This window comes from Amblyomma americanum, chromosome 1, assembly GCF_052857255.1.
Source record: "Amblyomma americanum isolate KBUSLIRL-KWMA chromosome 1, ASM5285725v1, whole genome shotgun sequence".
Taxonomy (NCBI): domain Eukaryota; kingdom Metazoa; phylum Arthropoda; class Arachnida; order Ixodida; family Ixodidae; genus Amblyomma; species Amblyomma americanum.
Window position 1 is genome coordinate 153,564,404 of NC_135497.1, and position 25,806 is coordinate 153,590,209.

The 25,806-nt window shown below is 45.2% G+C and overlaps 1 protein-coding gene across 1 annotated transcript in view; it reads left to right on the forward strand.

Moving 5' to 3' along the window:
• The window catches only part of Galphao (G protein alpha o subunit), a 119,258-nt gene extending 93,773 nt beyond the window's left edge, over window positions 1-25,485 (forward strand). Inside the window, exons 6-11 of the mRNA XM_077647386.1 lie at window positions 334-357; window positions 13,075-13,114; window positions 14,138-14,266; window positions 18,055-18,184; window positions 19,408-19,561; window positions 24,050-25,485. Of these exons, the coding sequence (XP_077503512.1) occupies window positions 334-357; window positions 13,075-13,114; window positions 14,138-14,266; window positions 18,055-18,184; window positions 19,408-19,561; window positions 24,050-24,237 (665 nt within the window). The 3' untranslated portion in view covers window positions 24,238-25,485. The remainder of the gene's footprint in view (window positions 1-333; window positions 358-13,074; window positions 13,115-14,137; window positions 14,267-18,054; window positions 18,185-19,407; window positions 19,562-24,049) is intronic.
• Window positions 25,486-25,806: the final 321 nt, after the last annotated feature.

Here is a 25,806-nt window from a genome sequence, read left to right on the forward strand (position 1 = left end):
CACCGGCACGATTGTCTCGATCCAAGATAGCTGCTGCTAGATGGCATTGCAATGCAGTTTTCCAGAGCTCCGCCACAGGCTACGTGTTGTATACCACTTTTGCTCACGACTGTACATTCTTATCATGTACAGCAAAATTTTTCTTTTATACTGTTTCCGTCACTCGCACTGAGCAGTTAAGACGGTCATAGAAAACCGATGGGGAACACGTTTGACGACAGCAAAAAACATTAGTAGCAAAAAAAATGCAAACCTGCCGACGGAACATCTGTGGATATATTGATTGTTATAGTGCAATCTTGCAATATATGAAAAAAAATTGCGTTTATAAAGGGGTTCCCGGTCAAAAATGTTTTTGTCCAGAACTCTTGAGTATGCGTACTCTTGGCGTCTTTAAGCCGTGATTCGACTAGTCCAGATACATGGTAGCCCGGGTCAATAGACATAGGCTGACGCTACTTCTATTTTGCCTTGATTTTGCATACAGTCGTGCCTTCCTTAATGCGCCAACTGTATTTCTTCAACCCTATGGCTAAACAGGACTGGCTTTTCCTTCCTGGCTGTTCTCTATATCGTGTGGTCTTGACATTAGAACCATCGGAAACGAACACTTGCACCACACCTAGAAGACCAATAAATAAGCGTGAACAGCTGAAGGGACGGTTGAATCGATATATAGTCCAAGTTATTGTCCCAACTTCATCCATGTTCTTTATTCCACCGGTGTTAAAGAGTATCAACCTTCCTTCTTGCACTGCTCTTTCCTGTGGTGCACTTCCTTTATCCGCCAAGTATACGTTGTCGGTGTGATGCTTATGCCACAGATGGGCTTCGCTGACTCTTCTCTGTGGTATCCTACCTCAACTTGTCGGAATTCATTTTTGTTGAATTTCATTCTGTGCATTGTGGGACGATTGACAAGTTTCTGCAATGCAAGTTTGTAAATGCCATTCCCGCCGCCAGAATAACGCAGGGGTGCATTCCTTAACAACATCTTTTGTGTTTTCATGCTGGCTATGTAGTTTCGGTTAGCCTATCTTAGCTCCCACCGCACGGGCTGGCAGTGGCTTCTTTCAATGGAGCTGGCGAAGTTGCGCTTCTCGGCTCGATCTCGTGCTGTCGCAAATGAGCGTCGGCGTTGCCAGTGTGATTGAACGACGTAACTTTCCGCCGGCTGGAAATTGACAGGTGCCCGTCTGCAGCCACGTAATAGAACAAGCCCCCTCCTCCTCTGTTGCATGGCGAGAACCGCGTTTCCAACGCGGCGCGAGCCAAAGAGGTCCCGGGCGAGTTGCCTCGGCGACGGCCGCGTTATTCCCCCACTGCTCGTTAAGGCTGCGCTTCTTGCCAATCGGCCAGGCAAGATTGCCCAGTTACAACGGAGACGCGAGACGCGTGACGTCACCGGTCTCTTTCCAAATGGTCCCTAGGAGCTCCTCTGTCAGCGACTGGGATGAACGCCTCCGCCGAGCTAACTATAGCAGCGACGAATCCGGTGCCGGATCGCAGTGAAGCCTCACAGTGGACGCCTGCAGCGGTTTCCAGTACACTTGTTAGAGCGTGTTCGGGGAACGGGAAAACAAGAGCAGTTTTTATTCAAAGCTTCCTCAATGCGATCGACGGGTCTGACGATCCGATAGGACGGTGTCTTTTTAGAAAGTCGGCGCTGGAATTTTTCTTTTCGTGCCCGGGGAAGCGTGTCGGCGGAGCTTCCATCCACTCCTGAATCATGGCAGGCTCCGGCTCTCAAAACCCACTAAAGTTTAAGTGGGTTTTGATCCCATCATTCTGGTTGAGTTCACAAAGCGTCTCTGGATGAGTGTCAGTTTAGGGGAATAATGATCGTCGGGGTCTTTATTCCTGCAGGAGAGCCGTCGTCAGGAAATGAATGGCACGTACCGCTGTTTCTCTTTTCTTTTTCTCAAAACGGGGGAGGGGGACGGTTATTGCTTAGGGGGGGGGGGGGGGGGGGCCTTTGATTGAATGAGGCGGAATTTAGTTTTTTTTTCCATCAGCTTGACAAAGCACGTGTTTTATTTTCAGCCACTTGTCCAGCCGTGAAAAAAAAAAACAACTTTGCTCTGAAAAGCATGATGTCGTTTCAGATCAAATTACACGTGAAAAACTCATTGATAATGACGCAACGCTGATGATATCCTATATTTGGAGTGTTTAACAGCGCCTACATTTAGATTTATTTCTCGTTCAAAATATGCTCTACTTTTAAAGATGACGCAAACAAAAAAAGAATTAGGTAACCCAATGACACAGTTCGCACAAAATTTCAAGCTAACCACCAAAATAGGGCTGGCCGAAGAAATGCCTGGAAGCCATGCGGCACGAGGCCTATGTGACGGCATTTTCGAGTTCATCTTAAATCCTCTCTTTTGAACACATGAAGCTTGAGACATGGAGGTGTATGGAAGACTAGTAATCACGATCTCTATGAGAGATTTAGCCAAGAAGTCGCTATTTGCTTGGAGCATAAGATAGTCATGACAGCTAGATTTTCATTCATACAAGCACCAAGCATTACTGGACCGCATTTTCCGAGGTATGGTTGCAACTGCTGGTGTATCCTGGCCAGCCATGCGTATTACCACCAATAGGTCAGGAGCAATTGCCGAGTTATTGTTTTGTGATCGGGCACTGTGTTCTTATGGGACACGCTTCAACTGACGCCGCACCAAATAGCATTCCGCCCCTGCGTACAGCGAGAAGCCCTGCAGTGCCTCGGGACCTTATAGCGCCAATTGGTCTGACCAGTTCCTAGCAATGCTGTATGATGAATAGCCATGAAGATCCACCACGCTGGACGAAGTTTCTTTTTATTGAGCGTTGTGCCCTGGTGCGCAGCGTGCGCATGACGCAATTTAGCCTCGCGAATGGTAGCACTTTCTCGTCGCATGCATTTGATGAGGACACCTGTTCAGTGCAAGCAACGCGCGACCTTGTAAGTAGAGCCGTTGTTTTCTCATGTAATGGAGAAAAAGCGAGCCATTCCCGAGGGATGTATTCACTCGTTCTGTCAGCGTACCGCGCCAAATCTGCAGAGTAAGGGTAGCAGACGTGCTATCTTTCCAGTCTTTCTTTATTGCTTTCTCTCTTTCTTTCTTTCTTCCTTCCTTTCTTTCTTTCTCTCCCCTTTTCTTTGTTTCTTTCTTTCCTTCCTTCTTTCTTTTTTCTTTCTTTTTTCTTCTCTTCCTTTACTTCTTTCTCTCTTTCGTACTTTCTTTCTTCCAGCCTACGCGGATGCTCAGTGGTTCTGGTGCTCGGCTGCTGACACGAAAGACGGGGGTTCGATCCCTGCCACGGCGGTCGAATTTTTATGGAGGCTAAATTCTAGAGGCCCAAGTACTGTGTAATGTCAGTGCACGGTAAAGAACTCCAGGTGGTCGCAATTATCCGGAACCTTCAACTGCGGCGCCCTTCACTGCCTGAGTTGGTTTGGAATGTTAAACACTACAGACCAAATCAAGCCATCTTTTCTCCTTTCTTTCCTTTCTTTTTATTTTCCTTCCTTCTCTCTTTTGTACTCTTTTTTTTATATCTTTGTTCTCTGCTTGCTCTCTCTCTTTCCTTCTTTCCTTCCTTCTTTCTTTCTTTTCTTTCCTTTTTCTTTATTCATTCCTTTCTCTCTCTCATTTTCCTTTTTATTGCCTTTTTCACTTCCTTTCCTTCTCTGTTCTTTAGTTTTCTTATTTCTCTCTTGCCTTGTTTCTTTCTTTCTTTCTTTTCTTCTTTCTGTCTCTCTTTCCTTCTATCTTCGTTTTCTTTTCTTTTGTTTCTTTCTTTATTCCTTTATTTCTCTCTCTTCCCTCTTTTTCCTTTCATTTTTCCTTTTATTTGATTATTTATTACTTTCTTCACTCACTTTTTCTCCTTTCTTTCTTTTCTTTCATCCTTTATTTTCTTCTTTCTTTCCTTCATTTTCTTTCTTTCTCTCCGTCGTTCTTTCTTTCTTTTCTTTCCTTTCTGGCTTTCCTTTCTTGCCCTCTTTGTTCCTTTATTTCTTTCTTTTCTGTTTCTTGCTTTCATTCTGTCCGTCGTCTTTTTTTTTTTCTTTTACTAATACTGTGTCTGACTAGATGTGCACGAGTATAGTGGCATGCAGCTTCTCTCAGAAGGCTCGACGCGATGAGAATTAGCGCGTGTGATTGTGTAACAAACTTCTTAACTCAGGCCGTAAACAAGATAAAGGCAGTTACGCCTAGATGAAACACACTGCATGTGTTTATACAAACTCACTTTGACATTTAATTTACATAAACTGAAATAATAAATTTAATTGGCTTTTTACTTAATTTTAAGCATGTTTTCATGCCAAAAACAGTGTGAACCTTCGCTGAAACCAAGAGTGCAAGCCCCTAACGAGACATTTCCAGGCAAATGACCGATCTTAATTTGATCATTGGCCCACCGGTTTGGCTAATTTGTGGCCACTTCTTCCCATCCACTCTAATATCTGAGCCAAATGCTTGAGTAAATTCCTTACATGTTGTAGTATTAATAAATGAGGCGCGGACCGAACCAGTCTACATAGCCTTCCGAGAAACGATTTCAGGTTGCATACTCTCAAAAGACCCGATTTCGCTTATAGCATTTGTGTTTACGCGCTGTTTTGTACTGTCGTACGTTCTCTTCTTTTTTCTTCAGTCAAATTTCGCGCTAATTATGTACTTTTCCTCGAGAAAGGTTTTGCGTTTTTCTATACAGAGCCACAGGCACTTTCAAGCTAACATCTTACTTTCCTTATGTGCGTTGCACTTCAAGAAATAAGGCGCTACAAACCGCACGAGACAAGACAGGACGGCGATATAGACGCCTTTTCTTACTGCGCCACTGTGCATAGGCTAGTAGCTGCAACTTTAGTCCTGTCTTTTCTCGTGTGGTTTGTAGCGCCTTATTTCTTGAAGTGTAACATGCATATCTAACTAGCCCAGCAACAAACGTTACTGACGTATATTTCCTTATGTGGACTGTTTTCAGCCTTTCTGGGGCTGCAGATTTCATTTGATAACAATTCTTCAGCTCAGTTCGCAGGAAGAAGTGACAGCTTTTGCAGCAGGGGGGGGGGGGGGGGGGGCACTAATACAAGGACCCTTAGCTATTGTCTTTCGATCTACTAATATGACGACGAAAGAGCCTTCACGTAATTTCTTCCCATTTGTTCTGGACAAGTTTTTTTCTTTTTCTGATCACCTAGCGTCTACCCCAGGTTCCGTTATCGTTTTTTAACTAATAAAGTTTTCTCTTCTCCTTCCGTATTTCAATATTATAAATTCGCATTTCCTGAAAAATCTAGCTGTGAGATCAATTGCTTTAGTTTACACAAAGCAGGCGGCATGGTTAAGCCATAAGCTGAAACTGAACAGCGCAAGTTGGAGCACCCCAATAAGCCACTATTTATAAGCTTAAAGTGTCTGGGCAACTCAACGCCAATGACGGACTCCTAATCAGTTACGTCGGGGCTAGCACTGAGCCACATTCCATGGTGGTAGTGGTGATTGCTGATTAACACTGTAACTATTAAAACCATGCAAAAGTTATCGCAGGAAGTTAGTGCGGAAGTTAGAAACAAAGTAAATGTTCTCTGACCAAAGATACCAACGTATACGAAATTCATGCCGTCGAGCCGTAACAAAGAGCCAGTGTAGATGAAACGCATGTCGGCGAGCAGTCTGGTAAGCTGGTACACGGCTTGGAACTTTCTGTGGTACAGCATTATGACAAGAAATTTGTAAATTTCGCTCGCTGGGCTTCATTCGAATCTCGTCGTCGCCAGTGTCGAAGAGTGCACACTAGGTATTTTCAGAGTGACGCTTGATGTCGCAGTATTGCTCGCTCTTTTTGATGACTCGACATTAGTAATTATTTGCTGTTTTTAATGGCAAGTTATTCAGAAATTTTATGAGGCCTAAATAAAGAACATGCGGGGTTATTCACATGAAACAAACCTATTCGTGTGTGGCGAAAACGAGGGAAAAAAACACTGACCGAATTCCCAATTCTGTAGTCTCGCCTCGTTTTCATGGAAGCGTTTTCAGCCACCCATTAACATCGAAAAATCAAAAGTAACGTGGAGATGATGACACATGCGTATTAAAACGTGTATTAGTGTTTAAAATGTTAGTAACCAGAACAGTTTGTGGGCTGATTTTTCCTGCAGTTGTTTTTGAGGTAGAAGGTTGAGCAACTAGTTTCCGAACAGGCCTCACGCCTCTGTGGGAAAGCCGCACGTAGAGTCGTTTCGCCAATCCGTCTTGTACGGTGGCGTCTAGGGTAAATCGTGGCTTCTTTTCTTACTGCGCTACTGTGCACAAGCTAGTTATAGCTGCAACTTAGGGAAAGGGAAATTCGACAGCACTTTAGTAACTCAGTAACTGATGTAAATGATAGCCGCCGCAGATGAGCAACGTTTTTTTATTGTTTTTCGGTGACAGTAAGAGCTCGAGGCTCAGCTATCACCGTTCACTGCTTTTAGTTTTCGCCGATCTGCTCTTTGTAGTGCAGCTCAATAGTAACGAATAGTGTCAATGCGTATTTGTCTGAACATTGGGCTGTACATTGGGCTGGTCTATGCCTGGTGCTAAGGACGCCACATTTGCTTGAAAGAAGGCTCAAAAACGCACTGGCATGGTATCATGAGAATAACGTCCTGAATATGCACATAGAGCTATGAGCAACGCTGCAACAAAGGGCTTGGGGTTAATTTTTACAACCTGGGGTTATTAAACGCGCACTGACATTGCACAGAGGATCGGCAAATTTTCATATGATTAGAAATAGATTTTATTAATGCAATATTTACAGTTCTGTTTAATTAGAGAGAGTGAATCGAGTGCAGTTGTTCTGAACAATTTGCACTGAGTGTATTATGTTCTTGTCAGCAATGCCCTAACCTACTGGGTCGTACTCAACTTTCGACCGGATATCTTATTTCTGCAACAGTAGTTCAAAAAATCGCTCTGCATTTCGTACACTACGTCTGAGATATCCTAGCATTTTTCTGGCGTTACATATTACAAAACTAATATGCGTTTTCCAAGGCATCTTTTAGTTGTGTAAACGCTAAGGTATTTTTATGAAAGCAAAAAACTAATAGAACATTGTTTAGACAATAAATGGGTGGTTATCCAGTTTTTCTGGAAACATTCATGAATTTTCATTTGTTAGTGTCAGCTCCATTCGCCGTTAGTTACACTATTCAGAAAAAGCTTTAATGCCAGTTTAACCGAAGGTTCTGTAATCAGTGTACGTTAGCAATGTTATCTTCTGGGCTAGTTGGTATAGCATACTGTATTTTGAAAGCGCAGGTAAAAACGGACGACAAGAGAACAATACAAGACAAAAAAAGGGGGGCGTGTCCCGTTCTGGTCTCTTGTCCTTCGTCTTTACCTGTGCTTTCAAAATACGGTAAGTCTGCGTTATCTCACGAAAAACTGCACAGTCGTTCGCAAACAGATGAATGTTAAATCAAACGCAAGCAGAAATATTGTTGAAATATAAATAACAAAAACATGTGAGCAAGCACATTACGCTGCAGCGCGCCAGAATGGACGTCGCTTTGTTGTAAGCTCGAGTTATTAGCCGGTACAAATTTTGATAGATTTAATAGTAAGAATTTAGGGCTCACAGCCAGTTTAAAACCAAGGTAAAGTTAATTTAATTTATACATTAATAGGTTATGAAAAACTTTATCATAAATTTTTTTTAGAAACCGAAAGTCTTCAATCAGCTAACCAACAAAGAACGAGAATGGAGTGTCTCGTAAGAGTCTTTCTTCAATCGGTGGTGTGATTGTGGAAAGAAACAATTGTTGATGCTGGTTAGCAAGGTTAGAAAAAGTGTGTGCTCGAGTGCTTTACAAGGGATGCCATTGAGCAAAATTGGTCGATAGTTGATAGGGTTGTGCTTGTTACCTGCTTTATAACGTCAAATCACTTTTCTGACCTTCCACTCTGCGGGCGGGACACTTCTGTTATGCTGCTGCTCTAACATTTTCGTTTGTATGATGAATTAATAAACATTAGCAGGTTTCATGAAATTGTTAGAATTCAACCAGGAACTGAAGACGGTTTGAAGGCTTTAATCCCTTTCATGAGATTGTTGGAGCCAGTATATAGCGGAAATATATGTGTGTATTCTTACGGATGGGTTGGTTTCAGAGAAACATCAGATCGTTTTAATGGATTGTACCAAGTCAGCGAACAGGTTTATGACACATTTGCTTTGGGTTTATAGGTTCAGCATCCCTAAGCAACTCAGGCTATGAGGGGCGGTGAAGTTGAGCTTTATGGATAACTTCGACCCTTTGGGTTCTTTCTCGTGCACTGACATCGCACATTACACAAAAGTCGCCGGTTCGATTCCGCCCGCGGTTGTCGTATTTCGATGGAGACGAAATGCTAGATGTCATTGTGTGTTAAGAACCCAAGGAGGTCGATATTATTTTAACCCCTCCACTACGGCGTCCCTGAATGCATGATTTTTGTTTTAGTTTTTATGGGGTTTAACGTCTCAAAGTGACTCAGGCTATGAGGAACGCCGTAGTAGAGGGCTCCGGAAATTTCGATCACCTGGGTTTCTTTGCACTGACATCGCACAGTACACAAGCTTCTAAAATTTCGCCTCCATCGAAATGCGAGCGCTGCGACCCGGATCGAACCCGTGGCTTTCGGGTCAGCAGCCGAGCACCGAAGCCACTGAACCACCGCGGCTTCGCTTTGTGAAGTTAACCCTATAAAACCGAATAAAATGTGCCATAATCTTATAACCTAACCAATTTAAACCTATACATAATTTCCAATAGCGAAATTACAAATAAGAATCATTAAAATTAGATGCATATTGATTGGAAATCATTACATTGTCTGCGCTTTCACAAGGAGCTGTCGTGCCGTCTTCCTTTGGATTAATAACATGCCACAATTTTTCATTAACATTGTTAGCATGGACAAAAAAACAGTGAGTAAAAATTGCCTTTGGCTTTTTTAGAGCTTGTATACATTATTCAGAAGCTAGCGTTAAATGTTCCAGTGAACGTAATTAGGAGATCTCAGGGCTGATCTACACATTCGTTCTTTTCTTCATATATGTGAAAAGCGTTTGATGTAGTTATTATATCTAGACACGTTATGGTCGAAAATGACAGTGTGGAAAGACGCATATTTCATCACCAGGTCAGCAGTTTTATTCATGAAGAATGTCCAAACAATTTCAACCCTAAGCTCTTCGAATTTATTCAAGTATTCGTCAAAAACGCATACAGCTAGTTATTAAGCGCATCGAAGTTAGCCTTGTTGTAGCCTCGGTTTTTTTCGTAAATTTCAACGCACTTAAGAAGTAAAAGGATAACCTTACATTTGAGCAAAGTGTGATCATTCAACCCAGTTAAGTATACGCTGCTTGAAACTAGATCAGGACGACAGGCTAGCACAAGGTCGAGTTTTCATGAAACAATGAGTTGTTCTCGTGGGTCTTTTGACAAGTTGGGCGAGAGAAAAATTAGAACACATATCTGAAAATTCACTCGAAAGTGTAGTGAACGGATGCAGAACAGCAGGTTCACTGCCTCAAGATATGTCTGGAATGTTGGGATCACCGAGTAGAAATAGCGGTAGCGCAATGCGACGATACAACAGTCGACCCACTACATCGTGCAATTCGTTCACAAAACCGAGTGAGCAGCTGAAGAGTGGCGGATCGGGCTAGTTGGTATAATTGGCTGGTTTAACCAGTATAACTTTTTGATGAATTAGATCAACTATTGCTCAAATTATTGGCCAAAAATTAACCAAGCTGGCTTGCTTGAAAGATGATCTGAATCTGATCTAGTTGGTTCATATCGCAAATATAACAACAGTCAATGAGCCTCGTGTCGTGTCTCCTTCCTGTGTGGCGTCCCTCATTGGTTGTTAAATTGGGCTGAACATTGTTGAAAATATGAAGCAAAATATAGAGCTTAAAAAATATGCAAGGGGATCGGAGGAATTTCTTTGTATTAACGGAAAACATACATATACAATCGTGAGCAATACGCAATTGCCAACGAATCCATATCGTCGCTACTAAGAAGTAATGTAGTTCCTCAAGGTTCTATAGATTCTTTTCTGGGTCCCTTTCTGTTTTTGAATATATTAACGATCTTCCGTCCTCAATATCTGATGAGCGTGCTCTTTATGGAGACTACACAAATGTATTTGTAACGGCAGATAACAAAACAGAATTGCGTTGTAAGGCAAGCTGAGAATTAATAATATCGCTAGGTGGTTAGAGATAAACTTTCACCGAATATTAGTAAAACCGACTACATAGTATTTTTGTCAGAAAACACTCGGTTAACAAGCGAAAACAGTGTTTAGAAAATAATATTTATCGGCGTATACCTGCACGGATGTCATGACATATGCACATTCACTGCATAACCCCCGAGGCATACAAAAATCCCCTTTCTTCGCAAGTTCTAGTATTTATTCTGATTTAGCGCGCTACTAAAGTTCTATCACGCCTTCATTGGCACGCCCATTAGCAGAGCAAATGATCCTCGGTCCGTGGCCAAAGCAGTCGTCTGCTCTTAAGGCATACAAGACAGTCTTTGCCTACTTGAGAGCGACTGGACTGAGTGACAAATTGTGACAGCGTTGTGCGTGTGATGTGTTATGCCTTTTTCTCCTTCTCTCTTCCTCCTTTTAGTCCCCTAATCCCTCTTCCCCAGTGCAGGGTAGCCAACCGGAACCCCTTTCTGGTTAACATCCCTACCTTTTCCTCCTCCTCTTTATCTACCTATCTTTCGTAGGCGCGCACATCGCCTACACAGTATTAGTATATGGTCTAACTTATCCCACTACGGTCCATCCAGTTCAAGTGGCTCAATACATAGCATTGCGCGCAATTCTTTTTGCGAAAAGACAACACATAACCCAGCAAATCTGTACAAATGGTGTTTTAAGCGGGAACCATATTTATGAACGCAACTTTTTCATATTGTGGCGGACTAGAAGAAGACGAACTGTGCAGTGGCACGGGCAGGAGTGCTCGCGCCAGGCCATCCGCCATTAAAAATCATTCTGTAGCCGTCTGTCTTCTCATCTCAATCATCGGCTAGCCGTCACGTAACATTTGGTGTGAGGTGCGGGGGTCCCTTCATCGCCATCCTGGTCCCGGAGCTTCGGTGTCCTGCGCCTGCCGTGGCCTTCGGCCGTGTGTACCTGGTCTGCACCGCCCTGCTGTGCCCAGCCCGCCAGACCTGAACCGACCTCGCCGCTCACCCCTGGCCCGTCCACCACCCCGACCACAAGACACGACGAGCTGACGACGTTGCCGCGACCAGAATGACCCGACCGACCCGAGACACTGCCCACACATGAGGACACCACCCTTCTGCCTCTGCCGTTCGGTGCGTCCAAGGACCTCAGCCGTCGGCTCCTGCACCCTGCGGCCCGAATGCTTCGTGGACCGGGACTCATTCGCCGATCGTCTCATACACCGTGGTGGCAAGCCCTTCACCTCCTCTTTCTGTATCCAACCATTTTTCAAGCCCATCGCCATCTGCAGCATTTCATCTTCACTGCCGATCTTCTCCTTCGCGATCGGGACGATCCTCCGGCGGCCCCGGATAGTTTGACGGACTAGAAGACGACGAACTGTGCAGTGGTGCGGACAGGAGTGCTCGCGCCAGGCCGTTCACCTTTAAATCATTCTGTAATCATCTGTCATCTCCTTCACCGGCTTGCCATCACGTAACAATATAATGTGAGATTTCTCTATAACGCTCAATATATCCTCAGATCACCCGACGACAGTCTAGCATTTTTTTCTATTAACGTTATTGCTATCGTCAAAAGCTTTCCCCATTGGCTTTATATGGCAGTCTCAACTGTTCGATGTGAACGATGGAAACACTTTAAAAAAAAGATTTTGCTACATTTCAGAATCATGAATCATTACCTTCAGTATTTCCATAATAGTGTCTTACTATTTTCTAGTTTTCAAAATTTTCGCCCGAGAAAGCTGGACTTGTTCAGTTGTGTTTGCGTATCTACTACTAAATATTTACTGCCTAATAATATGCATTAAGTATCATGTGCTTATCTTAGCCTTTAAGTGATTCACCACACTGTAAGCACTCCCCCAGTAAGGCTCACAAATCACGCAGGAGCATATGCACTCCGTTCAATTTCATCCACTACGCTAGTCGCACCCCTCATTTGAAGAAATTACGGATAGTTCTTGTTTAGTTTCTCTTACTTTTTTTTGCTACAAAGCTTTGGAGACTGTTACGTCCGATACTGTTACAGACTGTTACGTCGGATATGTCGTTTTTTTCAAACAATAAATTAAAACGCTTGAACCCTAAGTAGAATAACAAAACTTATAGCAAATTGTACGCATTGTTTTGTTGTTTTCATTGTTCTTATTTCTTGTTTACTCGTTTGTGCTCATATTGTGACTTCAAGGATCACCTCTGACGTATTCGTTTTGTTTAATTTACGGGCTCATTACATAACTCTAGCGCTGAGTTCTGGTGTCCCTCTTTTATAAAGCATACAACGTGGTCAATTTTTTTTTTTAAATAAGGGTCTGAGAGGTATGTGAAACTCACCTCTGCACACAAGTTACGCCGCCGGGGGGGGGGGGGGGGGGCACAAATGGCGATGACTGTTGTCATCATCATGCATCTAATTAACTAAAATCGATTGATGAACTTTTTATTGACTGAAGTAAGCCGGCATGTTTATATTGAAAACTATAGAGGCTGTCGGACTCCCGCACAATTTTATTTAGTAGAATTCTATAACGCGCGTGTTCCGAGATATTCGCTTCCAAATTTTCATCTCGATCCGCGTAACTGCACATCCAAGGCGGTGACGACGTGCGCGAAACTCCTCCCTGCGTTACGCGGCGTTTGGTCTGCCAGCAGCATAGAGCGACCGGCGAAGCTCATAGCTGTTTCTCTGACTTTCGGCTGTCGAAATGGAAGAAACACCCACCGCAACAGCTGCGTCGCACTACGGGGAGGAGTTTCGGTGGAGCAGTTGCCGGCAGATAAGGCAAGGCTAACCCCACCTGTAGCATTCAACACCTCAACTCAACTCAACAACTCAGCTTTCGCGTCGACTGCCACTGCCTTGCATGCATAATTGCGCGAAATTAGCGGAAACTTTCGGGGCGAATATATCGGAACACGCGTGCTCTAGAGAAATTTTGCCAAATGGAGTAGGCCACAAATGCGGCGGCCTCTATGTCTTTAATATAAACATCACGCCGCTAGCTGCAGTAGCTAAACAGTTCATCAATATATTTTAGTTAATTAGGTGTCTGAACGCCACAAACACACATCGTTTTAATTAGTTCACCTTATCATACCTGTCTTTCATTGCTTTTACGGCCCTCTACACGAAGTGGCCTTTACTGCATCTGATTAGCACCGCCAATATATTGTATACTGTGTGTGTTTCCTTCAAAACAAAAATAAATTTTCAGTAAGCGCTTTTCCGTGTCACTATCTTACGTTTGTTTGCGTTGACACTTCTGCTTCCTGTTATCGGATTTATAGGCGTCAATAGCCAAGGTTAAAGAGTCGCGTTTCCTTATATTGATAAGAATATACAAAAAAACGGACCCGCATGACTGGTTGCATTCACTACATCTCGCGCTTCCGAATGACGCGCCACGTGCTGATGTGCATGGCTGACGGTTATATAGTACCATATTCGGGGCGTGTTCATGAATACATTTGTATGGTGTCATATTCGAGGCGTGATCATGAATACGGTCAGTTTCACGATTGTACACAGGGCATTTTCGTTTACAATTAGCTTGTTATACTGTTGCTTAAACGTTGGTGTGGTCGGTTGGTGCGGCATACGGGAGGAGATTTATACATTTACCGAGATATACGCAAACATTGAACGCTTTCTTCGCAGCCCATTCGCATAACTGATATGGTGTTTAAATGCTCTTGTGTAATGTTTCCTCTTGAACGTGTTGTCATGGCCTTCTAGGGAATAACGACTGCTTTTTTTCCTTCTGTAAAAAGATGTCTGCACTAATATGCACCCATGGCATTCTGACTCGGGCGTGACCGAGAGTGCTCTACCTAACCACTTTTTCCCTCTACTTTTCCTGTCCACAGCTTTTTGGACGACTTAGACCGTCTGGGGAAGAAAGAATACATGCCAACGGAACAGGACATTCTACGGACAAGAGTCAAAACGACGGGCATCGTAGAGGTTCACTTTTCCTTTAAGAACTTAAATTTCAAGTAAGTGCGCAATCTACGCTGACCTCTGTTCATAACAGCTTCCTAACCTGCGCAGCAGCGGTGCAGGTCGTGTTCAACCTGTGCTGAAACGTGAACATGAAGATCTGAGTTGTTTTCAACGGAAACAGGTTCTCACAGTTAGGTTCCTTGCTTGCTCATTTTTCTAGTGCGCGCGTTGTTTTGCTATGACAGGATTATCCCCTGATTTTCTGATGTGTAACGGTATACACACCGTCTTCTAAAACCAAAGACATTTTATTACGCTCGACGACGCTGTCTTCTGAGCTATGATGTAGTTGCACTACTTTTGGAAACATGGCCTAAATTTCTCAAGCTTTTCGGTAATATTAAAAATGATTCGTTTTTGAAGCTTCCAAGTAATTAATATGCAGCAGACTACAAATCAACTATTTTTTGTTCATTGCATTTTTAACATATGTGTTTTAGAGCCTTAAAATCAACCCTACGATCGAGTAAGCATGGCTGTATTGGACCGGATGTGTGCTGAGTGCGGCACGGGTAAATGGCGCTTTGTAGCCACAGACTACTTTGTTTCAACATGAGCTGGCAATTCATTGAATGAGTCGAAACATAATTTACGGTGCCCCATGTAACCTATGCCGCGGGATTATAAGGAAAAAGTTGCCCTTTTCTGCAATCAAACTAAATCAATATTTTTGCCAGTTGCTTAGAGCAAGGGAGAGAACGCTTTGGTCCATGCTCACCCAACCTATAAGGCAATGTGAGCGAACTAGAATTTTTAGCTTTTAAACTGGTTGAGATGTGCAGAAAATTTCGCTTGCAAAGCTCTGGCGCATCAAAAAAAAAAAACGCGAACAGCACACATTTTGAACACCTGGCTTCGTTTTGAACTATTTTTCCACGCTCTGAAGGAATGGAGGAGAGCCACCAAGTGGAATGCAAAATTGCAGCATGCTTGCAGCCCACTGTACCACCCACTGCGGCTGCGGGTACTTGGGCACACCATATGAATCGCTGGTATTGGAGCGCCACCAGGGATGGGATAATTCATCTTTCATTGCGATGACATTGCTCGTTTCATGCGCTTTATTCCACGCGCAGGTCACATGTTCACAACAGAGCTATCCTGACAAAAATTACGCGATTGACGATTTATTTTTGGCTGTCTTAATTTTGCAAATAGAACTTTTTGCGTACGTGCAGGGGTGAAGAAGTTCGTTTATTAATTTTTTCTAGCAGTTTATTTCAAGAACATTTGAAAGTATTTCTGTTTGCTCAGGTGACCGCCGACGAGACTGCTTTATTTTCATGCCGTAGCGTGTATCAGTTAAAGAAAAAAACCTTGGATTAGCAAATGTCGGTTTCCTGTTGAGCAGTCCAAAGGCCACACAAACGTGGCCATTAACCCCGGTCACACAGTGTATAATACTCCCATGGAAACTACGTACTTCTCTCGAAACAACTGTACCGAGAAGCAAGTATTTTTTCCTCTGTTAATCGGCGAAACGGCTGGGAATTGAATCCGTGTTGTTGTTTGTTAACTAAATATGTGGAAGCGAGGTACTGACTTATTTGTAGCCGGCTATTCCGGAATCATAGCAATAGTCCCCTACAGCCTAGAAAATAAAGCACCACGCTATAGTGTCAATAGTACCAGTGCATATCAAGCCAATATTATATTTCGTAGCTCATCGTTAAAGGAAACAGGACGCAGACCCACTGATCGTGTATTAACCCACGTTACAGGTATACATGCATTCTAGTGCACAGAGCAAAATGCGGTGTAAACATGCATGCTATTTCCTCGTGATTTCACAGTGTGCTGCACGTATACGACTTTCCACCCTGCTCGCGATAATGTCGCCCGCATATTGTACAAAGTATCAAAATATTTATGCTTATTTCCTTGAGTTTTTTTTTTCACGCGATAGTGATTTCTTCCAACTCTTCATAAAACTGAAATACCAACAACAGTTGTGCACGGCTAGCTTTTTTCTCTCGACATGAACGTAATCGGTGACAATGCTGTGGTATGTTTCATATTCCAGTAACTCTTTCCTCTTAGAAGCGGGGCATTTCCGTCACGAAATCTCACTGATCCACTTGTACCATGGCTTGAATTCATCTAGTTAGCTGACGGCCGACTGAAAAGCAGCATTTAGACGGTTCGTGTTCACGTCCGCGCTTTTCCCGTTGTAACAAGAGTTCAAGCTGATCCTTCAGCAAAAACTTCTACGCACCCTGGAGATGTTACTTTCACGTAATTATAATGCGGCTCATCGACGCACCATCGAGCCGGGACGGTCACAATGCAAAGAAGGGCCTGTAGCCACTCTCCGCCCCTGCTCTTGGAGCATAAAAACACGTTGACTGTCGGCTATTCTCCTTTAGCATTGAAGGAAAGCTCATTTGGCTGCAGCGCCATCGCGAGAGGTGCGAACCACGGTCGGCCCACGAGACGGCCGTGATGAGCAATCCAGCCATCGCAGTGGACCATGGCTGCTCGCGGTCGCCTCGTAATGGACTGCCAGATGACCTTCCTGCGGACCATTAGAAACCATTAGACTGCGTGCTGAAGCGTCGTACAAAGTGCTACATTGCCGACGGAGCCACTAGGTTTGCCTCTTAATGAGGCACTGGCCAATCGCCTAATGGTTCATTAGGCAATCTGTCCCCCCAGCAAAACACGCTGTCCCGATAAGTCAATGAGCGACCGATTTGTGGTGGCCTTAGAGCAGATCAGCGAGCTGACCTGATGGTTTGCCAACGGGCCCCATCACCACACCGCGCACGCCCTGCCGATTCGCTTTTATGTGCGACTGGCACGGTATGGGCTCACACTCGAAGCACTGACAGCACATGCAATGCTGAAGGCGGCGTGAGGCTGATATAAACCTGCGTTAGTTTATTCTTGCCAGTATGTTCCTAGCGCAGCGTTTGTGACCACTTGTGCGCCCAGAATTTTTCTGCGGGAATCAAGGAACGGAGTAGAGGACTGGGATGTGTTTAGCTACTGAGGGAGCGGATGACGTAGCGTTTCTCGACGCAAAAGAATGAAGAATAAAGAGCGGTCGGGGCCATGTTTTCTATCCATTCTTTCGCCCGTTTATCACTGCGACGTTAGGGTTGGTGGCCAGCAAGCAATCACGTTGGCCGGCTGCGGTTTTGAAGGCATGGCTGACCAATGGCGAATAGGCAAAGAATTGATCACTGAAAGCGTCCTGACAATATGCAGCCTGTTTAGTTCATTTGAAGTTCTGTGTAAAAATAATAAAATAACCAGCGTATTTTTCTTCCAGGCTATTTTTCGCATCGTTTATATTTACGATAATTTGGATGCTTCAGTCAATCAAAGTCGCAACTTTCCTGTAAGCATTCTGTGCATACCTGTTACAGATGCTATTAGTGTATCACTAAGGAAGCATATCAAAACAATGTAGAGAGTGGGATTTATACTGAACAGTTTGGTGACGCTCGTGTCGAGAGAGCTAATGTTGTCAATTATTTCGAGAGTGAGTGGATGAGGCAGCACTTGGCACAAGCTTCGCATGCATGGTACTGTGGCTGCTGGTATTATTTTTCAATACCGTATTAAACTACTGGCACAAAAAAGTAGCTTTCGTTATTAGCAAGCAGTGCGTTGACATGCAGAAGTTTTTGGGCTTGCACAATCTGCAGGCAGAGTTGGGATAAAATCAGATGGTTCTGGTTAGGGATGTTTGCGTGGTCTTTTTTTCACCGTGCCGACAGGCAGATGGTGTTTAACCAGAGCTAACGCGTTCTTACTTCTTGCACCAATCTTCCAGATTGTTTGACGTGGGCGGACAGCGGTCCGAACGGAAGAAATGGATCCACTGCTTTGAAGACGTCACTGCCATAATCTTCTGCGTAGCCATGAGCGAATATGACCAAGTCCTTCACGAAGATGAGACCACCGTAAGCAGCTTGCCTCGTCGTAACATCGCGACCCTTTTGCAGTATATGAACTCAATGCTGTCAATAACGTTATGTAAATAGCTGGCGCATTTTAGTGCGTTCAGTTGTGCTTTTTTGTTTTACCCCTCTTTTCGCTTTGCTCTCGATGCCGCAGCAGGCAGTTTGTCTAAAAGGGCGTGCACGCACAGGACACCATATGGGGGTAAATACTAGGACTGATAAAAAAATAAAAAATATATATTCTCATGATTACTGCGCACAGGTTTCTAATTCAATAGTGATGCCAAGGGTACCCTAAGCGGCAAGGTAAACGCTTGAAATTACACCCACACCCACCCACATTGGCGTCCAAAGCTGACCGGGTTTTTGATTTAGGTGCTATTGCTTGAAGGGAACTGAGGTAACTTGCACCGATCTCAGCCTTGAAGGAGACAAGAAAGACGTGGCATACAGCAAAATGTGACTTCTATGCCTAAACAACAAAGAAAAAAACGCAACGAGACATGTCTCAGTCATTCTTGTCTCTCCGGCGCTTTTTCTCTGCCTTACATATAGTTAGATTTAAAATAACTAAGAAAGAGGTAACAGAGGCACGCGTTGACACATCTTGCACTTCAACACCAAGCTACAGTGAACTGGCGCGCGGAGCTGTGCAACAAAGGAAATCATGCTTAATGTGTTGGCTTTCTTTTTCAGGGCCAATACTAGTTTTCAAAACTGTCTATTCCTCATAATAACAACGATGTGAAATATTTTTGCTTTGCTCTCCTCAATTCTTTGCGCCGCCTGAAGTATGTAATTTTGTGCCTAATTCTATCCAGGTGCGCATTTCTCACGCCCCACTACGACTGTGTTAAAGACATTCGTTTAATTTATTTGGCTGAGATTTTTTCTGTAAATTACTGATGGCCAAAATGCCTAGCGAGAAATAGTGAGCTGTACTATCTTCAGGGTAGTGCTCAATAATTCGTAACTTTTCGTCTAATAATTCAGCTTTTTCCTTCATTAAACTGCTACCACCTGGCTCTGATTGCCTACATTTCTTTTTATTTTCTGCGAGGGATGAAGTTCACAACGTACAATTTTTCTAATAGTTTTTGTATTTCTTGGCGGGAGTTTATGATTAAGTTGTAAAGCCCCCTGTATCGTGTGTGTCGGGCGTCGCGTTGCCACTTTCCCATTGCAGTAAGTGTGTTGCAACGATCTCTTTCATTACTTTTCAGAATCGCATGCAAGAGTCCCTAAAGCTGTTCGACTCCATCTGCAACAATAAATGGTTTACCGACACATCTATAATCCTTTTTCTCAACAAAAAAGACCTGTTCGAGGAGAAAATCAAAAAGTCACCACTCACCATATGCTTTCCAGAGTACACAGGTAAGCTTTGCAAGTCGCCGATTGTTTATTTTGTTTTGTTTTTCATTAATGAGCTTGTAATATAGTCTCAAACTAGAGCTTTTAATGTAGCCTTCAAGGTAATAGTACTGAGTAAACACAGATTACCAAGTCAGAATAGAAGGAATGCATTCACTTGTACTGTCTATGTACAGCGGATGGATCCTTGGTGTATAATAAGTAATGCAACAAATGCCCACTTGCCTTCGTAAACTTATCTGAAAATTTGTAATCTTGGTTTTTCAGTAGTTGCAGATACTATTGCGCTTTATTTTTTTTTTGTGGTGCTGGTAATTATGTCTAAAGTGAAACAATATAACACGCAAGCACACTGCTATATATGTCTTACTGCCGCAATGTAGCAATGTAGATTTCGCGGTTTACTTGCTCATTCTGTTGCGCTGCTGTACTGTGCGCTGCACTGTATGTTAAAAGTTGGCTTGGTATTTAGTACTGGCATCTTTATTCGCAGTTTTTTTTTTCCCACAGAAGCCAAAAATAAAGGGTTTACCAGTTCGAACGAGTACGTGTTATTGTCGCGAGGAAGCGCACTTTATGGTGGATCTAACAGAATTTTTAAAAACGTAGAAGACCAGTCCTCATGCACCGTGGTCGGACACAGTTCATAATTACCTCGTCTGTGCGAAATTTAAAGCCTCAGTTGAGCATCTTCACCCATATATAGAGACTCACTTAAAGGCTGGTGCGTAAGCTTAATGAGAGGCAGCACAATAGGCCCTTCGTTGCACTGCCATCCGAAGGTCATTTAAGCCGCAACGGCAAATTCAGTGCATTGAGATGGGTACTACAAGCAGATACACCAGCGATATTTCCATTCTCGACATAATCATTCCTCTTGCCAGTGCACGCTTCGCTACGGTGCGAAGGCTTTTATAATCAGCCGGGAAACGCATAAGGCTGGAGCTGCGTCCGTATCCAGAAATCATCCCTTATTTGACTTCCTGATCGCTTCAAGCGTGTTTCAGCGGTTCAGACACTTGACACCTTCAGGAGCACGGTCACGGGTCCAATAGTAATGCTGCAGGACCTCGAACCACAGTCTTGAAATAGTATAAAAAATTTCCCAGCCATGTGCAGGCCTGCGCATCATGAAGAAGAAGGCGACTTTTACTGAGCAGCCTTCGACGATGAGAGGACTTGGCCGGTTGCATTTCGCTCTTCAGCGTCGCGTTGCATCAGGCACTATGCGATGTTTGACCAGTCCACCGCCAGTTTCCAGAATTGCTCCTTTCATGTCCTAGAAGAGTGCAGGCAACACCTTTCCGGTTGATGACTATGAGGGATATTTTTGGGCCTGGAAGATGGATGCTCCTATTCTGAAGATTGTCTTTAGCTTTCAGACCCGTAGCAAATCGAGGACTCGTATTTCGTAAGCACGCGCGCGAGGAAATCTCTTCCTTCTGCGCCATACCCTATGCCCTAAGTACTGCGGAGGCCTTCACGCGATTACTCCGTGCACGTTAGCGGGCAGCTGGGACAACCGCCGTGAGTGCAATTTCCGATGACTGAGGCCTTCGCCGACAGTCTTGTGCGTGTATTGTATGGTGAGATCAAATATGTGACAAGAGCTTCCACAAAAATGCGCCTATAGTAAGGAAAAGGGACTCTAGCGCTATCCATAATCTCGTCACTCATGTCTGTGTCGGGGCAGCCTGAGTGTAGCTCAGCATGGTTTAACGTTAGACGATTTTTCAACGCATCTACTAATTCACAATCACTTCATTCCGCAATGGAGGCACCCCCTACTGTATTGTTGCGCCCCAGTGAATCTCGCGAGGTTTGACTCCTCCAGGCCGCAAGAATCTTTACTGGGTGCTGCTCGGCTAAGCGTTCAGCCAGCTCTTATCTCACGGCTTTTCAAATAGTCTCATGCTATTGTCTAGGACTGCTTCCACACGTTAGGCAGTGTCAAACAACCGGCTCGTTTTCCTCAGGGCGCACCACTACCAGGAGCTCGGGACAGCTCACAACCAGTGTCGCCAAGCCTACGACATGCTGCGTTTCAGTGGAAGCCACTCGGCCATTCTCTTTCTCTCTTACGTCACGGATGACGTCATCGCGTTATTTTTGAATGTTCAAAGCCATGCGTCACGTGGTGCCAGCCAAGAGAACTAGAAGTGCTTGTGCTGCATTTTTGGTAATGCCGTTACTGTTCGAACCGCCTTCCTAAATATTGCGGTGTAACCCTGTATTTGACGTCACATTAGTCCTCACGAGCGATCAATTGAAGCCGTTCCATGCGCTGAACTGCACCCACATGAAACGGAGCACTGCGTCGCACAGTGCTGCTCTTGTGGCGCCAGGAAAGAGGCGCATGCGGAATAATAGAGCAAGTTCGTGTTGCTTGTATGAGAAGTGCAGTATGCGAAACTAATATCCATACCTCATGCCAACACATTGCTACAAGACGAGGCTGCCGTTAGTTTGAAACTACAGACTTGTATTTTGCACCGTCATGGTATCCTTCTATCGTGGTGAAAAGATAACCTAGCAAATGGAAACACTGTCACCCGAACAGGCCGTCCACTCAGATTGCCCCTTGCGTGGGAATTTAATCAAAAAGTAAAGAAAAATCCTGCAAAACCCTACTGCTGTCATGTTGCAAACTGTAGCGTTTTGGCACTGCAGCAGACCTCATGAAAGGGAGCAATGCAACATTTCTCGCACCTTTCTCGCAACAGTTCCGCCCAAAGGCGCCGACGCGTCACTCTTCAGGAGCGAGTTCAGTTAGTCAGGTAGCAGGCCAGGTCAGTGAGCACTAATCAGTCTACCCACGACCTCGACGATCGCCGCTTTGTCAACTATGTAATCCGTACAAAATATCTTGCTAGAAGGACAAGGGGTAAACCATGTTGTCCGTTTACCTGCAGTCTTTGGAGGGTGTCATTCAATCTGAAGTTCCCTTCGCGCCAATACATTTCATCGAGCCACGCCTGTGCTCTCGTGTAATGACTAAAAACGTTTGACTTGCTACCGCCACGCACGAAGTACTTTGTTGTGTTAGAAGTGGCTCAGAGTTGTGTTCGTGAAGTTTTTAGATGTCCTCTAGCGCTCCTTCTTGGAGGGAGATGTACTGCTACATTGACGGCCCGCATCTTCTCGCGCGTCAACCACTTTTGCAGCTCCTCGCGTCCCCTTTACACGAACAACTTATGACACTCGTGCGAGCACACCGCCGGTTGCGCCCTACCGGCACGAGACTACTTAGGTTTGCATAGACTGGCATTGACTATGCATGACAGGAGGGCTATTTTGCTTATACTCTACTCAGCATAATCAGTAAAGCTTCACTAGTTTCGAGCCCGCCACCCATAAAAGAGAAATTCTTTGCCAGGAAACGGGACAAGCGCTTTTAATTTCCTCGCCAGCCACCACGTGGAGGATGGCTTTGAAGATTCAAAAATAGCGCGTTGACGTCATCCGTGACATAAGAAAGAGAGTGACCGAGTTTCTGCAGAACAGAACGAGATAGGCCGCTAGCCTTAGCGGCATTGGCTGGTCGCTGTCCCGAATTTCGGACAGCTGCGTCATCTATAAGCCCCTTCAATTCACAGTGTACACAAAAGCATTCCTTGGTATTCAATAATCTAAATGAAGATTTGGGCATGCCAGCTCTCTTAACTCCGTGCGAGGGCAGAGAGGAATTGAGCACAACTGTCGACACCAGACTCTATGCAAATGCAGCCTGCAGGAGTGAGCTTATGGGCTAGTTGGTACTCCATTGTGACAACACAAAGCAAAGGACGAGGCTAAAAGAGACGAGAGCACACACAAGCGCTCGTGTGTGGTTTCGTATTTTTCGCTTTGTCCTTTGCGCTGTGTTGTCACATAAGTAATCGCAGTGAACTGGTGCGGTGTGGTTTATTCAGCGCCGCAATTCCAGATGCACTTGCCTCAAGACGTATTGAAACTACTGTTTTTTTTTTAAATAAAAAATGGCAGTAATTCATTACCTATACTGCTGTGGACAGCTTCTCGTGTGATTGCAGAGAACTGCAGTAGATGCCGCTTAACGTTCACTGGCTACCGCTGGTGGGCTTACCTGAAGTAGGCGCTCAGTTCCGAAAGCTTGTGCCGTACGTCAGCAGCATTCGCCATGTAGGGCTTCCATGACAACACACGTGTGCGTACTTGGGCCTCTTCAGTGAACGGCGCACTGAGCAAGCTACCAGCGAAATGTGGCCCATCTTTGTGTTGTGGTGCGACTAAAGAGTGACCTTACATTCAACTGCCAAGGTTACTGTGGGGATAGAAAACCGCAAAGGCCCCTGCGGAGCCGACACGCGGCAACCACAGCTTTCAAGGGGTCGGCGGATTGTGTCGGTGCAAAAGAGCAACGTTACGACTGTGAAAGTGACACAGGGCGCTTCATTGTCGGAAGCACCAGCTAGTTTTAGTAAGTGGCGCAGCGGTTGCCAATGCGCAGGCGTTCTTTTACCCGTTGCGCAGGTGCCCAGGAGTACGGGGAGGCGGCCGCCTACATCCAGGCGCAGTTCGAAGCCAAGAACAAATCCACCACCAAGGAGATCTACTGCCACATGACCTGTGCCACGGACACGACCAACATCCAATTTGTGTTCGACGCGGTCACGGATGTCATCATTGCCAACAACCTGCGCGGCTGCGGACTCTACTGAGCGGCGGCCGCTGGTGCCTCCCGCGCGGCCGACCCGAACTGGAGGCCTGCTCACTCGACAGCAGCCAAGTTGCATGTTGATTTCCCTTCCCTTGCATTTCGTGATACTCCTGCCGCCACTTGGGCCGCGGACTAAGGACTCGTGAATGTGTTTCTCCCCCTTTTTGCGCTGGTCGGGAAGGTATGCAACCTTTTTGCTTTCTCCGCAAGGGGCCTCCCCGCCTTCTGTTGCTGTTGGTGGTGATGTTGCCGAGGCTGTTCACGTCGCGGCGGCCGACACCCCGCCGCAGCCCGAGAGAGGGCGCCCGCCGCAGAACACACACACACACGCGCGCGCACACACACGCACACGCACACACACACGCACACACACACACACACACACACACACACACACACACACACACACACACACACACACACACACACACACACACACACACACACACACACACACACACACACACACACACACACACACACACACACACACACACACACACACACACACACACACACTGGGGCGAGAGAGAGATGGAGAAAAACACAAAAAAGAAAAGCTCCTTGGGACATTTTGGTCCGCGTTATATGTACACATATATATCCATATAGTTGCGTATATTTATATATATGTACATATATAAGCGTATATGTATGTATATATAAACACATATGTATGTGTGGCAACGTCTCGGCCGAGGCACAACAGCGTCGGAGCAGAGAGGCAGCAAGTTCTCCTTTCGTTTCCGCCAAGATAGCCTAGTCGGGTAGACACTTGCACCAGCGCTTCTCTGCCAACCTGGTTCGGGGTGGCGGACGGGCGGCGAGGAGACCCCAAAGTGATGTATCATATACTACATAGGGGGGAGGGTAACCTTTCGTTTTTGTAAAAGCACGGTTCTTTCCAGCGTCGGAGGGCGATCCTGCCTCGGGAGAGGTACGAACAAAAAGGGAAACAAGGAAAAGACACACACAACAGCGAACAGCAACAACACAAAGCAAAGTGAAGTGCGGGAACGAACCGCCGCCGGGGCGCGCGCGCGAAAGGGGCTCCGTCGCTGGCCGAGAGGGCGGGGGATGTCGCCTCTTTCGCAGTAGGTTTACGCGGAGAAGGTGAGACTATAAATATATACATAATTCTATACTATAATAAGTATATGTGTACCGTGTGAGAGTGCAGGAAGCAAGCCTGTTTCAGTCCTGTTTTGAGAGTGCTTACTCAATAAAAAGTGACGCGTGTTCTCTCTGACGCCCTCCCCATCCTGCTCCTAACGGCGGAGACCCCCCAACCGAAAGGTGACATTCTGCTTTCGCCCTTGGTATGCCTGCCGCTTTCCGCCCGGGCGCCTTCTTTTCCTTCGGTTCTCTCTGAAAGGACTCATCCTTTCGTCCGCGTAGTGATTCAAAGTGGTTCAAGTTCAAAAACTAGCCCCAGAAGCCAATGAGCGCCGCCGCTCGGCGTGTCTGCTCCTGCGCGTGCTGCTCCGTAGACGCATATCTGGTTTCGCAAGCCTGCTCTGCCGGGGTCCTCGCTTGGCCGTTCTCCCCCGCGTTCTTCTGTTGCACTCTG